We start from the raw sequence: 19,615 nt of genomic DNA on the forward strand, positions 1-19,615 counted from the left end.
TTTCTGAAATAATATCCCAATCTTCATTGGTTAATAGAAATTGGTTTCTGATAATGAAATAATCAAATGAATTATATAGAGCCATTTATTAGGAGGAAATTTTTGTAAAACTACTTTTCTTTGAATTACATATACAACATTTTGCTTTAACCATATTTTTATTTTTTAATTTTATTGTTTGAATGTCTTTAGAATTGGTTTTTTGTTTACATTTAAGACAGTAAATAAACTCCATTTATATAGTAAAAATTATTGATCTTCTTGGTTTTCTGTATTAAGTTTATCTTCTAATATTTGTGCTAATCCAGCAGTTACTAATCTTATTTTTTCAGCAAGTTTATCTTCAAGTTGTTTTTCTAAATCTTCAACATACATTTTTAGATTAAATAATGAATTAACCAATTCATTTAAATCCTGTTTAGTTTTTGAATGATCATTACCAACCTTAATAATAGAATTTAAAACTTCATTTAACTCAGATTTTATAACAACATCATAATCATTAATACTTGGTTTTACATTAACAATTCTTCTAGAATTAATACTTAAATAATTTTTAGATAAACTAATAGCATTAACCAAATTATTAGTTTTCTTAATATGGTTTTTTAAATCCTTATTAATATCATTAAAAATGGAATTTAATTTTGAATTAATATAATCATTTTTTACTTCAATTAAATCTTTTTTCTGTCTACCAAATAGATCAAATATATTTAATGAATCCATATTTATTAAAAATTAATTTATTGATTATGTTATCAAATCTTGTATTTTTATTCAACTCATTTAATACAAAAACACACAAATGACCACATATAGGTGGATCATCATAATTTTGAATTTGTGAATCATTAAAAAATATATTGTCTTTTCCTAAATATTTAACAATTTCCTTAAAAGGTTTATTAACAATTTTTCCATAAGAATCAAAGTAATATTTAATTTTATCTTTTTTATAATAACATATCCAATGAGTTCCATTACCAGAAAATGAATCTAAATTGACTATACCACATTCAAATTTATTAACAGTTTTTGGAAGCATATCTCTCATAAAAACACCTCTAAAATTCTTAATATTTTGACATAATTTTTCTAAATCAGCTAAAGTCAATGGGTTGAAATTTTTTTCTTAACATATTTTAATGTTTTTTCATCTAATCCAGATCCTTTTACATTAGCTAATTCTTGATCTAACCAATTTATAAATTCTCTAAATTTTGGAATAACATTGTCTTTTACTACTTTAGCTCCTCTTCTAACTTTTGGTGTTAAACTATTTATGCCAGGAATATAATCAGCAACATTTAATATTTCATTTAATAAACCACCATCTTTTATTTGTTTAAGTTGATTATAAGAAAATTCAAGTCTTAATCCAGTATTTAATTTTTTATGTTTTTCTAATTTATTCAATTGTCTTTTAGTTAATAATAATATATCATTACCATTTTTAAATTGATCTATTTCAAATTGTATAGTCAAATTTTTATTTTTCTTAAAAGCAGATTTAATTTTAGATTTTTGATAATCAGTTAAATTTACCTTAACTTTCTCCATTTATATAGGTTAAAATTTTAATCCTATTTCTAATCCCATTCCAAATTTTCTTTTTAACCACATAGCACCTGATGTTGGTAAAGCAACTAATCTTTCACCTATATCATGATCACTAGATGTTGCTATATCCCATGCTTTATCTTGTAATATTTTATCAGCAATATCATTTCTAGATTCTGTATCTTTATGATCTCTATAAAATATATCATGTTCTTTAGCAGCTTTATCTAAATCATTTATTCCAGGATCACCTCTTTTTAATCTTTTTTGTAGCTTAGTTCCAGGTCCTAGATATTGAAAACCAGGTACATGCAATTCAAATGGTAAATTATTTATAAAATCATTTAATAATCCTGAACCTATAATTGGTGATGTTATAGTTGGTAATATTCTTTTTAAATATTTTATACCATCAGGTTTTTCAATTAATTCATCTAATTTGTTTGAAATAAAATCTTTAATAGCCCTTTTTTCATTGATAAAGTTATTATTTCCAGCTTTTTCTTGAGCATATATATAATTGATTATACTTTCTAATTTGTTTAAATCATCAATATATCTGTATTCAATTTTATTTTCTGAATATTTTCTTATACCAGATCCTTCAATATTTCCTTTAGAATCCCAAATAAATTTAATCAAATTCATATATTTATTACCTTTACTTGATTTTGGTTTTCTAGTACTTGGATCATTATTTTTATAAATTGAATCTGTTTCCCATAAAATTTTTGAGTAATTATTTAAATCATCTTGACTATATAAATTATCATCTGGTTTGTCTTTATATGTCAATAATCTCCATAAACCTTGAGTGCCAGTATATGTTTTACCATTAACAAGTAAATCATCATTATCAATTACTGTTATTTTATCACCAATCATAAATGATTTTTTATGTTTATCCCAATACAAACCAAATTTATCATCTTTTGCTCTAGGTAAATATTTTTGTGCAATTGGACCAATGATTTTATTTAATATTTGAGGTGAAACAATATTTGGATCTATAAATGTTGATTCTTCTTCAATAATTTGTTCTCTTATTGGTCTAAATGGAGTACTTGAAGGTAACATAAATTCTTCTTCAGATTGTGGTATTGATATGTTTGCAAATTGATTAACAATAGGTACTAAATCCATTAAATTTTTATTTTCATTTAAAACATCACCAATTTTATTTTCTACTTTACCAATTGCAGATGTTATTGGTTCATATGCTTTTTGTTTAATTTGTTCATAATTTTCATCAATTTTAATCTGATTTTTAAATTCTTTTATTAATTTTTTTTCAATTTCATCTAACTTTTTAGCTTTGTCAACAGTTATGTTATCCATTTATTAAAAGAAAAAATATGTTAACATAAACATAAATGATGTTAACACAAACATAAACCATGTTAACATAAACATAAACTATGTCGATTAAGCACAATCAACACTACACTAATGATTAATATAAATAAAACAAAAATAATAAGTAAATCTAAAATTAAACACAAACACATCATTTTTTATTTTCTGTAAATTTAATAAGAAAAATAAACACTAAAGATAAGGCAAATATTATTATAACAAATATTTTATCAACAATTAAATCAAGCATACACCACATTTATTTAGAAGAAAATTTTATATTAGAAAACTTATTCATATATTTTCCTTCATTTGTTTTTAATATCAAATTCATAGTTAAAAATCCATAATTTTCTTTCCAACAATCATTACAAATATCCTTAAATTCATTAAATGACATATCAGAACCTACAAAATGATCAAAAATTTGTTTTACATAATGATTATTTTGCTTAAAAATACATAACATATTTAAATTATTCCTTATTAATTTAATGTCAACTTTTGAATAACATTGTGAAAGATAAATACATGATATGTTTTTATGTCTACCCATTACAAAATACTCTTTTATTTTATCTTGATTTTCTAAAATACAATCATCAAAAACAATTAATGAATTTGGTTTACAATCATTTAATGAAATTATATCTTCACATGAACCAAAGAAATTTGCAACTTTTTTGTTAATGTTCATTTCAATATTTTTAAATCTATGTTGTAATTTTATGTATGCAGGCTGCTCTAGTGATTTACTAAAAACATATAAATTTGTGTATGGTATCAATCTTTTATAGATGAAATTTAATAGTAATGTTGTTTTACCAGAACCACTTGATCCTATTATTAACAATCTAATTGGTTGATTATTCTTGATTTTTTCATCATATGTATCAAATTTTATCTTATTTTTTTCCTTTAAAAAATTTTCCATTTAAATAAGATGAAATTATTTAAAATTACAGGCAATTCTTCAAAGATTGAACTAAGATTAGAACATCCAATTCATTTGGATGGAAATTATAGTATTGGTCTTTGTGGATTTTATTCAGATAATTTTGTATTAAATGTACCAAATGATTATAAAAATGTATATGGTTTTACTATTAAGAATGGTGAAAAAGAAATAAATCAATATTTTAATTTAAACAAAGGATATCACACATTAGAAACTATAAAAGAAAACTTTAAAAATAGCTTAAAAGAATTTAAAAAGAAAGCAGATAATTTTGATGAAAATGAGTTTTTATTAGAAAATGAGGGTTCTCTTATTGTGATAAAATCACCTGTTAAAATTATAGTAACAGCTATTATAACTGATTTATTAGGTTTAAAGGATGAAATGATTGAACCAGACACTTTAATTAAAGGAATTAAGTTACCTAAATTAAGATCTTTTGATGTTTTAGAAATCCATTGTAATTTGGTTGAACCTAGCTTTGAAAATCATAATGATCACTCGCATTTACATAAAGAATCAGAAATTCTATATACTTTTTATCCAAATGTTAAATATGGTTCAAAAATAAGTGAAAAACCAAATCAAATAGACTATGTTCCTTTAAAAAATATTAATAAAATTCAAAATATTGTAATATCTATTCAAGATAATGAAGGAAATTTGATAAATAATAAAAATGTTAAGAATATTGTGTATTTAAGATTAAAACAAAATTTCTAACTTAAATTTTTTTCTATATAAATAATGACAACTATTGATTTATTTAATAATAATTTTATATTTAAAAATTAAAAATATATTAATTCATGAATCAGGTTTATATTCACTAATTTTAAAATCTTAAATTAATTACATTTTGATCATTTTCCTTAAAACTTTCTTTAACATATTGTATTACTTTATATAAGAATGGTTTTATATTAAAATTAAAGGCATTGTGATAAACATAATATCCTTTATATTTAAAAAGATAAATTAAATATTTATTTGATAATTTAGTTTTAAACAAAAACAATTTTTGATCATATTCACTGTCTATTAATTCTTTTGGTATGATTATTATTTCCATTTATTTATGTTTAAATTATATTTTTATGTCCCCAAGGTAATGTATCAATTCTATTTTCACATACAAATCTTTTATCATCCTTATTACTCAAAGCTAATTTGTTTATTCTAATAGTATACAATTCATGTTTATAACTTCTAATACATGTCATTGTTCTATATTGTTCTATATCATCAAACAAGCATTTCTTAAAATCACTCATATTAATTGTCTTATTTACAACACTTTTCTTGATACCTTTACATTTTACAGGATTTTTATTGTTAAATTCATAACTATATAATTTTGATCTTAATCCACAATATTCTTCTAGTATTTCACCATTTAGCTCATCTTTAAATTTACCAATTACCTTTTTATTTTTTTCAGTGTAACACTCATGATCTTTTTTATAATCACTTGTATCAAACTCATTTATATTTTCTTTAATAATTTTATAAGGATCTTTCTTTAATTCCACAAAATAACTATCAGTGTCCATATATAATAATTTTGCATTTGGATCATATTTCTTTAGCTTATCATAGTAAAATTCATACATTAATAATTTTGATAATTCTAAAACTGAAAATCCCACATATATTGGTTTATCAAATTTAACTTTTTCTTTAATCAAATGTGAAGCAATACAATTTTTATCAAATATACTAAACGTTTTAAAGTTTGGTTTTTTAGCTTGTTTTAATGAATATTCTTCATCACCTAATTTTATATTACATCTATTCCTTACATTTTCCATTGTTTTACCAAATACAGAATTATTCATTAACTTAAAGAAGTCTTTTTCAAAGTCTGATTTTGATTGAGCTCTTAATTTTGTGTTCAGTTTTATATATTTTTCCATATAGTTATCTTGATCAAATGCTATTACTCGATTTACTCTTTTTAATTCTAGACCTTGTTTTAGGTAATATTTTAAGTTTCTTGAATGAACCACATAGTCTTTTTTATCAAATAATGTAGTACAAAGCTTATTATTATAATGTTCAGGAGCTAATGGTAAATCCTTGTGATTATCATGTAATTCCTTTGGATATTCTAAATCAACATCTAATATATAGCCATAATCAACATTTTCATCTAATTCTAATATAGTTTCTTTCCATTCATTAGTTGTATATACATTTGGATTCATCCATTTAATATCTTTGTATGGTAGTTTTTGACTTAAGGCCCATCCATATAAATTGTTTGCATCTACATATAACATGTAATTTTCAGGTTTATTAGGGTCATAATTTTTGGTATATTTGTTATTTGCTTTACAATACCTTGTAACACATTGAGAAATTCCACCTCTTATACCTTTTTCAATCATCAAATACATATCATAATCGCTTATCAATTCTAATTCTATTTTTGTTAATTTTAACATAGAGTCCCATGCTAATGATGGTGATGTTAAATAATGTGCAGGATCTAATTGATAGTTCTTTAAACAAACTGATCTAAAATTTTCAAATATATCAGCTAATAACATCACATCTTGAATATTGTACAAATCAGAATAATTTCCTAATGTTTTAACTTTTAATTTATTCCAAACTTTTAGATAGTATTTATAATCATCATCACTAATATTTTCATCAGTTAAAGAACTATAAAACTGTGCTTTATCTAATATTTTATCATAATTTAATTTTTCAATATCATCTATAAACTCATAAGGAAATATACCTTTCGAAGATAATATTTCAAATGTTTCATCATCTTTTTTAATTATATCAATGTTTTTTATAAATTTAGTCAAGTGTTTAAATTCTTTCAGATTTTTAGCTAACTTATCAATTGATGAGGCCATAAATCTAAACGTATCTACAAATGAGAATTTTACAAATTTTCTAGGTTTATCATCTTCAAATTCATAACCATATCCTGAATTAACTGAATAATTTATATATTTTTCATCAGTATTTGCTATTAAATCAATTTTACCATATTTTTTAGCTAATTCTTTAATAAACAAATGTGTATCATAGTTTGAACTATTATGACAAAACACAGGTATATTTTGTGGAAATTTTAGATTTAAATTACAACTTGAATGTGCTGCACCTCTAAATTTTCCTGTTAAATGACAGTGATCTCTTACCTTTCGTCTTGTGTCATTATCAAAACCAATAGTTTCACAAATATGACAAACACTTGCTTTATGATATTCAATTTCTTCATTTTTAGTTAAACTCATAGGCTTTTTGTTTTTCGAATTATATTTTTTAGCTATATACTTTGAAATCTCATCTAAGTATTCAAATAATTTATTTGGTACATTTTTCAACTCTTCATCTGTTTTTGCTCTATAACAAATTGGTTTATATATTTTATTAGTCACTCTAGAAACTAAATAAATTGTGAATCCATAAGGTATATGTTTCTGAATTTTATTTGTATATGAGTTATTTGGATTATTTTCACAAGTATTAATCTTTTTCAGAATGCTTTCAAAATCCATATAAATTACAAAAGGATGTTCAAGTTTTTTATAATAATTTTCAAATTTAACAGTTTCACCAGAAAATGGCATAATTGGTCGACAAGGTTCAAGAGATTTACAAATTATTAAATGATTATTCAAATCACTATTTTTATAAAAATGTGTCAAACATCGTCTACAAATATATAGTTTATGACCATCTTTTGAAACTTGGTTAGAAACTAATTTACTTAAATCAGTTATTAATATGTAATGTGAGTTGTCACCATCTTTATAATACAACAAATCAATGTCTAATTTTGCATCATAATTTTCAGATATTTGTAATGGAACAATCTTTTCATCTTCATCAATTCTATAAACATTAATTGACATGGATGGATAGTTATATTTAGGATCAAATGATCTTTTTTCAAACAATTTTATGTCTTTTAATGTTATTGGATAATCAAAACCTTTAAAAATTTCATCATTTATATAACTCTGATACTGTTTAACCCTATCTGGATGATCTAATTTTCTATTTTTATAATTATCAATCGCACATCTAATTGCATAAATGAAGCAATATTCATCTTTATTTTTAAAATTTATACAACTCTTCTTGTTTTTGATTTTATTTGGTAGTTCAATATATGAACCAGCATTTAATGAATTAACTTTATACAATTTGAGATTTAATTCTAAACATCTACTTAATGACCAACCACTACCATTTGATGGTTGATTCAAATTTTCTCTTAATATTAATTTTTTAAACTGATCATTTATAAATTCATTAATATTTAAGATATCTGAACTCCTAAGAGCAAAATACATTGTACTGGTTTGATTTTCACCACTAACCAATTTTCTTTGATATTCACATGTTAAAGCTAATTGTCCTTTTATATTTTTAAATTTTTGTTTTTCAATTAATTTTTGAATTTCACTTCTTTGTGATTCTAAATAATCAGATATATCCAAACCATCATTTGAATTTGTTAGAATATATTCTTGAAAATAACCTTTTAATGAAGAAGCTTCTTGAATATTTATTATATTTTCTTTTAGAATTGGTTTATTTTTAAGATGATCAGTCAATAATTCAGTCAATTCCTTTCTAGTTTTATTTACAATTTTAATATTATTTTTAACAGCTAAATCTTGAATAAATTTCAATGATCTATATTTTAAATTATTAGGATTTTGTTTAATTTTATTTAGTCTTTTAATCAGTTCATTTCTTACTAAATTTGTATAGTTTCTAACAGATAGTTTGTTAGCAATTTCCTTTAATTTTTCTTCTTTAAATAAAGAATAGTTTGTTGGATCATATGACTTTTTTATTTCTTTTAATTGATCTAGATTTTTGTTTTTATAATCATTAATATAATTTTGTTTACACCATATTTTTAAATTATTAACTTCATTTTCATATTTTATTTTATTTTCTAAATGTTTCTTTGAGTTGTAATGTCTTGCATAGTTTTTAGAATATATATTTTTAATACAATAAGGACATAATATATTTTCATTTCGTCTTTCCATTTAGATGAGAAAGAATTCCTTTATTTAATAAAAATAATTTTTACTTAGAAAATATGTTTTTATAAAATATAAGTAATATACCCAAATTAATAATTAATTTATTTTTTCTAGAGTATTTTTTTTATAAAATTAGTAATCAACTAGTCAATTTATATTTTCTAGAGTATTTGTTTTCAATAAAACTTTTATAAACTAGTTTATTAATTCATCTTATTTGTTATATTTTCTTTATGAATTTTAGTTTCTAAATGTTTTGAATAGTTATTGACCCATTTAATACTTCTTCCACATTCACACATTTGTGGTTTTAAAAACATATGTCTAATACATTCAATACAAATTGCCAACTTTTTATCTTTACTATAGTAATTTTTATGAAAATTTGATATGTCTTTAATTTCTTTACAATTCAAACACTCTTTTTGATTTATTTCAATTACTTTAATATTATCAAATAATTCCTTTTTATAACTTTTATAACATTCTTTACAATAATAATATAAACCATCTTTTGCTGATTTCATTTTTGAAAATTCAGATACATCTTTATATAAATTACACCTTATACATTTTTTCTCCATTTATATAGTATAAAATTTTACAAATTAGTTTTCTTCAATTCATAGTCATAAAAACTACCAATTATATCTTCATCATTCAAGTCTTTAATACTATATGTAACAGGATTTGTATTATTAATTCTAGAAACAGCAAATATTTCTCTTGACCAATTGTTTTTATATTTATTTGAAAAAGTTGATTTTTTGTTTCCTATTCTAACTCTATCATTTATTTTAAATTTAGATTTTGTAATTATTTTTGGTGGGATATATTTAAAAACTGTATCTAATAAATCATTTTCATTTTCTTTATTTACATCAATTGGTTTCATTTTAATTGTTGAATGATATGAATTATTATATTCTTTAACTATTTTTTGAAGAATATCAATCCATCTAAAATTTTTATTAATTTCAAATAGAACTTTCATTTTTTCATTTTGAGTCCTGTTATATCTTTCAATAATACTAGATTTTTCTTCATTTTCTGTATGATACAATTTAATATTATACTTTTTTAAAACTCCATTAAATTCTCTATTTATAAATTCTAGTCCTTTATCTGTATGTAATAAGTTTGGTGATTTATGACCAATTTTTATTGCATCTTTTATTATTTGTTCAAATGCTATAGATACACATTTTGCATCTTTTTTCTTTAATGGTTTTGACCAAACATATTTAGAAAATGTATCAATAACATTCAACATGTATTTATAACCATCATTTTCTTTTTCATAATTTTTCATAATGATTAAATCAGCTGCCCATAAATCATCAATACCTAATGTAACTATCTTTCTTTTTGGAAATTTTTTTCTTATTGGAGCATGAATTTCTTTAGCTTCAATTATTTGATCTTTTTTATTTAATTCCTTTTTTATTATTGGTTTAATTTCTTTTTTAATTATTTTACTTTTATTTGTTTTACATATTGAACACTTGGTAGCAATTCTAAACAAACCATTCTTCATTTCAACAATTTCTGGATTAATATTTTTAGTTTTCTTCTTACATTTATGACACTGAATAAGTTCTTCCATTTAGATATAAAAATTTTATATATAAATGTATGTATGTTATAGATGTCATAATTTTAATAACTTTACAATTATTGAAAATTGTATAGGATGTAATATATGTAAAATAATTATTTCTGAAAAAAAGATTAATAGACGAAAGAATAAGAACAAACATCTTATAAATATTTTAAGAGAATTTAATCATTTTCAACCATATCGTACACAACAATTAATCAATGAAATCTATACATTATGTATTTTAGACAATAGTTTTGAAATAACACCTAAAAATATAAAATTATTCTTAAAACAAAGAAATTATACAAACTGGATATTTTACTATCAATTCTTAAACAAAATATTCAATATTGATTTTGAATTAAATTTTGAAGATCAAAAAAATATTACAGTAATTTTTAATGCATACTTCAGTTTTACAAAAAGAAATATATCATTTAAAAAACTATTACCAATGATTTTTAAACTTTTAGAATTGAATTTTTATATAAAACCAGAATTTGATGATATTTTTTTAAAATTCTTAAAACATCTATCAACTTTAAATGATCCATGCATAATAAATTAACATAATGGTTTTTCTGATAACATAAGTGATACATCAGATATTATTTAAAAAAATAGAATTTTAAATATCACACAACAGTTCTAACAAACTGTTGTGTGATATTTAAAATTCTTTTCATATATTTCAATTATTAACTGTTTAAAATTTCTATAATTATTTTTTGTAATAAATGGATCTATTAGAAGAGATTAATAATATTGGAGAATGTAAATTCAAAGAATATAAACCAATAAAAAGTTTAGAATTGAATACGAAATATAAAATAGAAAAATTTGAAAAAGTTAAAGATAAATATGGACCAACAGTTATTGTTGAATTAGAAAAATGTAAAGTTCATTTGCCTCATAGATTTATTAATATATTTGATGAAAAAACAATTAAAGAATTAAATAAAAAAGATTTAAACTTAATTATTACTGAAATTAAAACATTCAAAGATAAAGAAACTGTTTTAGTTAAATTTGTATAAAAACTACTCATTAAATTTTAAAATTTTACTTGTTTTTAAAAACATTTTGTTTTGTAGTCAATTTTATGGAAAATATAGACATATTCATAAAAATTTCATCAAAATTATATACTTTTTCTAGAAAAATATGAAAATGTTAGAAATTGGCCTAAAAGAGGCAAAAATTTAACATATTAGTATTGAAAAACAACAAATTTCATTAAATTATTAAAGTCTTCCTTTTTTGGTCTAGGATTGGTACATTACTATCTACTAATATACAAGTATACTATAGACAGAGTGACTACACCACTAGTAGCTGGTCTCAATAAATACTAAGCCAAACAAGCAAAGCTAAATGGCAATCGCACTACTATTAAATTATTGAGCTACTTAGTAACAGATAAATAAATATTAAATTCGTTCCAAACACTAGATAAATATATTATCTGATAGCCGGTACTCCGCTATCCAAGCTACCAAGATAACGTGTTGGATTACCAAACAAGCTGTTCAGGTTAAATTAAAATAATCAAATGAGTAAACAATAACAACCCTACTACTGCTACTGCTACTACCAACTTTGTGTTACTTAGCTGGGCTTCTGTTAATAGGCTAATAAAACTAGCTACTAGCCTACTGGCCTCGTGCTTCCAACTACGCACGCCAAATCGTGCAGCCTAGGTTTGTCGGGCCTCAGAGTTATTAGTAATATAACTAACTCTTGGTACAACGCAAAATAATGACTACTACAGTCAATAAATTATATTATTTGCGCTCTCGCACCTGCCCAGAACCGTCAGGAATACACTTTAATATTATTCCTGACTAATATAAATCCTAACTACCGTCAGGCTTTGACCAGCACGGTTACAACTCTAACTTTCGCAATAAAACCAGATATTAATATTATCAAACTAATAATATCAAGTCGTCCACTCACCACAAGTGGGTCAGTACCCAACTTACACCAACACTCGGCGCGATCACACCACCAGCATACTCCGACACCACTGTCACGTACACCACTGGACGTCTCACTAGACACACGCTCGCTCTCTACTCCACGGGATCCACGACTAGAATGTCCGTCCTAGGCTATCCTGAACATCTAGGATATCCCAGGCTTATCGGCACTGATAAGCCGGGTCAAAGGGCGCTCGCTAGCTTCGCCGCCGCCGCTAGCTCACCTCAACAATCGGTGCGCGGCCAAATAGCAAAAATATACCCCCCTAGGGAAAATAGCTCGTTACACCCCCCACTTACATCGGGATGAAAAAAAAGAAAACGGCCAAAAGAAAAAAAAATCTTTGAACTCCGGCCAAAACAAAATACTCCGGCTCTTAACCCAATGATTCCTCTTTTACCACGGGTCTCAAAGCAAAACAACAAAGAAAAACTCTTCTACTAGCCACTACCAGCCAACATAGTGCTGAATGATTTGGCATCAGGAACCAGACGGGGATTTCCATTGCAAGGGCCTTCGGGGTCTTCGTCACCAATTTTTACACTGTCTATGCGGCCACCTTGGCCAGAACAGTCATCACCCACGCCCATTCTTACTACCTCTGTCCCACATGTCACCAATCCGAGGTCTCGGATGACATCCATACCCAGAATCATGTCTGTGGTGAGAGTGGGGACGTACAAGGCATCTCCTATCCACCGTCTTCCCGCAGCTTCTCCTGCTAGCCGAAACGAATACTCGGCCCTCGACCGTGACCCATCTGCCATCCTCAGAGGAGAGGGTTTCTTAAAAGGTTCTACCCCCTGGTGTTGAAGATGATCGGCGACTTCTCGCCCAACCAGGTTAACTACGGACCCAGTGTCCAATAACGCCTTAAAAACGCTGCCCATCAGCACAACTTCCACAAAGGGCCTTGACTCCGAAATCAGCTGGTCCTCCTCCACTCCCCCAACCAAACTGTTCAGTTTTCCGAGCCACTCCCACCATTCGTCTGAGGTCGTTCGTCTCGGGTGGCCTCGCTCAGTTGACCTCCTGATGTCTGAGCTGGCCTGCCGTTTCCCGCACGACATCCACACTGGTTCACAGTAAAACCAGGTTTCCCACATCCAAAACAGGAGACGGTCCTCAGTTTGCCACAGCCTCTGGCAAAGTGACCAATCTCCTGGCACCTAAAACAACGCACATCCTTTGCACCATCAGCAACTTCCCTAGTCATTACGGGCCTTTGTTCATGGACCCGGTTACAGTCAAAATCTACTCTCTGCCCAATCGACTTTGCCTTAAGGGATGGTCTCTGAAAATTATGTCTTTCGACCGTGGCCGTTTCAAAACACTTCCCAGCCTTCTTCTTGGGAACGTAGGCGGTTTCCAAAACCAGCGCTACGTTTGGTGAAGGAGGAGGTCGGAAGGCTGCCTTCTCTCGCAGATAGGCCTCGTAATCTTCAGCCAACTCCACCATCTCGGCCAGGTTGCTGAAGTCACGCCGGCGTACCATCAGCTTGTACTCAGGACGCATATTGTTGTAGATCAAGTCCAATCTACCATGCTCTGACAACGTACCGCTACGCCTAAGCAAGGTACTTATGGCCACGACATAATCTCGGAAGTGTTCGGTCTCACCCTGCGTCCTTTTCCGGATCTCCTCATCCAAATTCCTCTGATAACCAGGTGGAAGGAACTGGATCTCGAATTGATGCCGGAAAGCTTCAAAAGAATACAGGAGCTCCTTGCAGTTCCTATACCAAAGAAGTGCTGAACCTTGCAGCAGCTCCGGTAGCGCTCTGAGCAGGTCCTCCGACGATATAGAGTACGAGACCATCAGCTCTTCAAGACGCTCCAGGAATGACACAGGGTCTCTACGTCCATCAAACTTCAAACCCCACTTTCGGACCATGTCACATATCTTGGAGCAATTCTTCGGCTCCACCCTGCTGGCCTCACTCGAGAGCATACCCGATCCACGTGGCACCTCCACACTAGAAGGACGGACTGGTCTCTCCAAATGATCACTAGGTCGCTGCCATCCCTCGGGTCTACTAGGTAACCCAAAGGTAGGCAAGGGAGCAGCCACAACAGGGAACGTAGGGTTGGCGGGTCTTCCGAACCCATAGCCGACCCCATCACTCGGCGAGCCTCTCGCCTGTCGCACCACCGATGCCAGATATTCTCGAAGAGTCCGGGTATCAGTCTCCAAAGACAACCCAAGAATCTCTTTGACCGCCTCTAACTCCCTGCCAAGTTCAAATATCTCTGTTTGGCCCGATGCAGTACTAACCAGTACCTGAGGTACGGTTCCCGGGGGGTCAGAAAGTCCCATAGTGGTAATAGCCGGCGGTAAATATGTCGGTGCAGCAGCCCCAGCCATCGTACACAGCCTATCATCGCTGTACCGGCGGGCATTCCGCTGCTTCCAAAACGACGAGAATCTCTGCCGTAATTCCGCAGAAGTACCAGTGGTCACCAAACCATACTGGTCCATCGTCCTTATGAGCTCCCCCTTCGAGAGGTCATATATCCAACCCACGCGGCCGTCCCGGGGCTGCGACCCCAAGGACATAGTCGCTGGCGCGGAATAGGTCAGAGACGTTGTCACCGTCGTACCCACGACCGATGAAATAGTCGGCCAAACAGGCGAAGACGCAGGCCACAATGACGACGTCGTCATCACCGACAGTTCGGAGCTAACCCCAGAACTAGTTGTAACAATAGCAGACGTAATAGGCGTACCGCCCAGCACAGACGTCGTACTCGTAGTCACAACCATATTTAAAATTCAAATACCACGACTAATCCGCAAAAATAAGAGCGAAACCGATTTAAATCTATTTAACACCGTACTATTAAATCAAACCAATTATGGGTGTGAAAGTCAAACCACAAATACACAATAAGGGTTCTCACTCAAATAATATTCAATGATAAGGCTCAATTAATTAGCAAAATTAAAATTACTAACTAATATCTATGTATACAACCACTAAATAAATTAGGGTTCACAACACACCACGCTGTAACAGAAAACAGGTTAGGCCTACCCAACCGACTATAAAATCACAGCAAGTCTGCCTAAAACTCTGCTCAACAGCTCAGGTCCGCAGCCAATCTGCACAAGTCCGCAGCAAATCTGCACAAAAAAAATGATTTTGTTCGGGCGCCGTTAATACGTCAGCAACTCAGCACCACTGCCAACCTCAGTCCCTGTTCGCAGGCGCCATCTTGCGACGAGATTTTCTGCACTGGAAAAAATAAATATTAAAAGTGCAGTCGCAACCGTTTGCCGGGGATAGCTCAGCCTACAATGGCTGGGTAAGATTCCAGGGTCTGCGATAAGGTCAGGGAAACCACTAGGCCAAAAGCCGGGTCTAACCGGTATAGGACTGGCTCATACACGGGCACTGTGAACAAGTCAAAAACAAGTCACCAAAACAAACGTGCAATAATCACTACCAGGCCTACGCCGATTCTCCACTCTCCTAGGGGTTCGTTGCTGACTACGCAACTCGGGCTTCGTCCTAACTATCCAATAGTTAAGCCCAGAGTGCCTAAAACACAGTGAGTTACACGACGACTTGCCAATAAAAACCACAACGCGAGTTATCAACAGGCGGGGTCTACTAGGCCACTATAATCCAATACACAACTCTAATGCCCAAGCTAAGAATCAAACAGTCCACTCGATACTAATACCATATAATAATATACAAGTATACTATAGACAGAGTGACTACACCACTAGTAGCTGGTCTCAATAAATACTAAGCCAAACAAGCAAAGCTAAATGGCAATCGCACTACTATTAAATTATTGAGCTACTTAGTAACAGATAAATAAATATTAAATACGTTCCAAACACTAGATAAATATATTATCTGATAGCCGGTACTCCGCTATCCAAGCTACCAAGATAACGTGTTGGATTACCAAACAAGCTGTTCAGGTTAAATTAAAATAATCAAATGAGTAAACAATAACAACCCTACTACTGCTACTGCTACTACCAACTTTGTGTTACTTAGCTGGGCTTCTGTTAATAGGCTAATAAAACTAGCTACTAGCCTACTGGCCTCGTGCTTCCAACTACGCACGCCAAATCGTGCAGCCTAGGTTTGTCGGGCCTCAGAGTTATTAGTAATATAACTAACTCTTGGTACAACGCAAAATAATGACTACTACAGTCAATAAATTATAGTATTTGCGCTCTCGCACCTGCCCAGAACCGTCAGGAATACACTTTAATATTATTCCTGACTAATATAAATCCTAACTACCGTCAGGCTTTGACCAGCACGGTTACAACTCTAACTTTCGCAATAAAACCAGATATTAATATTATCAAACTAATAATATCAAGTCGTCCACTCACCACAAGTGGGTCAGTACCCAACTTACACCAACACTCGGCGCGATCACACCACCAGCATACTCCGACACCACTGTCACGTACACCACTGGACGTCTCACTAGACACACGCTCGCTCTCTACTCCATGGGATCCACGACTAGAATGTCCGTCCTAGGCTATCCTGAACATCTAGGATATCCCAGGCTTATCGGCACTGATAAGCCGGGTCAAAGGGCGCTCGCTAGCTTCGCCGCCGCCGCTAGCTCACCTCAACAATCGGTGCGCAGCCAAATAGCAATAATATACCCCCCTAGGGAAAATAGCTCGTTACAGGATTATGAAGAGTTATTAAATGTAAAATATAATATCTATATTTTGTGTTACAGCTTGTCCTATAGGCTTGTGGGGAACAGCTTGTGACAAACAATGTGAATGTGCTAACAACTCTACTTGTGATCCCTACAGCGGAAAGTGCCAGTGTGCGTCAGGATATCAAGGGGAAAAGTGAGTGATCCACCAGTAACAGAGGCCCTCATTGTTATTTTGTCTTAAATTGTTATATTCCTCCTCTGAAACATTTGGAGATAATATTTATCTATGATAATATTTATTTCATTTGAGTGTAAATAAGAAAGCCGTTGCATTTTGACAGGGCCGCGTTAAGAGTCAGTGGAGCCCTGGGCAAACCCCAAAAGCATCGCCCCCTTTTTACCTAGTGCGGGCGGGCAGTGGTTGGGGGGCACCCAGTGGGCGCCCTAAAAAAAAAAAATAAAAGCGGGATTCATATGTATACTGTTGATAGTTTACATTTTTTCAATTCTTTGACAAATGTGAATGATGTTAGGCTTTCGTTTATACATAAAAATATGCAGAGCCCTCCCACCACCTAAGACAACCAGCCGCTACTGATTTACAGTATTTTTTGTAAGATATGTGTCACTACTTTTTTATATTTATTTTGTTGTTACAGATTGAGTTACAATCTTAAATAGATATATTTTTCATTTCAAACCTCAGGCATATATTTTGAACTTTTGTTCATCAAAATAAATATAAAAATATTGAATGGCATATTTTTATTCAAAACTTAATTTTGCGCTCTGTGTTTGTTGTGAAGGTGTGAAGAGAAGTGTGATGAACACCACTTTGGTCAGGATTGCGAGGAGGAATGTCAATGCCATAATGGAGCATCGTGTCATCACGTCTCGGGACAATGTCTCTGCAAAGCTGGCTACACTGGACCTTTGTAAGTCATCTTGCTATATATACGGGGTAGCGAGCTGGCGTAGTGGTTAGAGTGCGGGGCTTCAGTCCCTGAGATCCCGGGTTCGATCCCCGCCAAGTCACCAATGGATTTATCTAAGTGATAATGCCGCAACTCCTAGGTCAAGCCTGAAGTAATGTGAAAAACAATCCCAGGCTCGTGCCTAGCGTCCTAGAAAAAAAAGAGAGAAAAAATACCCAATAGATGCATTCCAGTAAAGTGCTGTGCAGAGTGAACTAGGATTTATAGATGGCTGCCAATAATGAAATAGTATATTACGCTACAAGGCTGGGTGTAGGTGTCTACAATACGAGAAATACTGAAATTGATAAAATTGATAGAGTGATTGTTCCCATGCGAAGCTCTCCGAGTGCAGAATTTCATATGAGTACCGTAAACACTTTTCCGGGTGAGTTATGTCGATACTTTTTGCCATACAAGCAACAAGTTTTTACTAGAGGTTTTTACCGAATTTAGACATGTAGACTAGCTTAACCTTACTAAAATTTTGCTTTTATCATGCAGCATATTCGAGAAAATGTATTTTGGCTATTGTTTATGTGGAACTCCACAATATTCCCTATCGTAATGCATTTTCAGTAATAAATTAATTCGCAAATGACTACAATTCTGTACACAATGGCGTTAGTTAAATCAAAGTGATTAATACCCCCGCCGCAGCAAACCTGCAGACTAAGCGAATTTTAACTTGTCTGATTACATTTTTACTAAAATATTTCCATAAATAAGACATATTTATTCCCAATTTAAATAACATTAGATTTAACAAGTGCTTAGGTTTGCTGCTACGGTGAAGGTAAAAAGTGTTTTTTGACCATATGTCAATAGTATAGGGTGAAATAAATAAATTTGCCAAATTTTATCAATATATATCCATAAACAAGTAAACTACAACAGTTTTCATTTTCTCCATAAGAATAACATGGGAATTTTAAATTACACTTTTTTTTATTTCCTCCGTGACCGTTAGGCAACAGCGCTTCAATATACTAAATTATTTCTTTTTTTAAGCTCTACAAAATGGTTCAGAAAGAAATTGCAAAATTTTTTGTTTTTAGGGTAAAAAATGGGAAAAACCCATTTTTACCCCATAAAACTCCCCTTAAACCCCTGTTCCCATGGTCCGATTATGCTGGTTCGCGAACTCGTTCAAATAAACGTAGGTTTACACATTTGTACCAAATTTCATCAAAATCGGATTATTTTTGCTCGAGTTATCGCGCTAACGGACACATATATAAATATATATATATGAATTTGAACGGATGGTGTTTTTGGTCTCTGGGGACCTCAAAACAAAAAAGTAAATCGGTCCCGAGTCTAGGTCTTACCATGAGACCTACGGTAATAGCTTATTCCCTATATGGGAAATTCGCTAAAACTAACAAAATACAGTCAATGCATTGTTATAGTGTTATAGTCTATCGGTTCTGCAGAGGTAGCTTTGTTTAATGCCTATTGCAAAACTGGCTGATAAATTTATTGCACTCCA

The 19,615-nt window shown here is 30.4% G+C and overlaps 1 protein-coding gene across 4 annotated transcripts in view; it reads left to right on the forward strand.

Moving 5' to 3' along the window:
- LOC128997953 (protein draper-like) overlaps positions 1-19,615 on the forward strand; it is a 59,148-nt gene that overhangs the window by 14,684 nt on the left and 24,849 nt on the right. For all 4 annotated transcript variants that reach the window (XM_054423811.1, XM_054423812.1, XM_054423813.1 and 1 more), the window contains 2 exons: positions 17,225-17,342; positions 17,956-18,084. In XM_054423811.1, the coding sequence (XP_054279786.1) occupies positions 17,225-17,342; positions 17,956-18,084 (247 nt within the window). The remainder of the gene's footprint in view (positions 1-17,224; positions 17,343-17,955; positions 18,085-19,615) is intronic.

This window comes from Macrosteles quadrilineatus, unplaced genomic scaffold (genome assembly GCF_028750875.1).
Source record: "Macrosteles quadrilineatus isolate MER2022 unplaced genomic scaffold, UCM_ALF_1.0 Scaffold_7__1_contigs__length_78375512, whole genome shotgun sequence".
Classification (NCBI taxonomy): Eukaryota; Metazoa; Arthropoda; class Insecta; order Hemiptera; family Cicadellidae; genus Macrosteles; species Macrosteles quadrilineatus.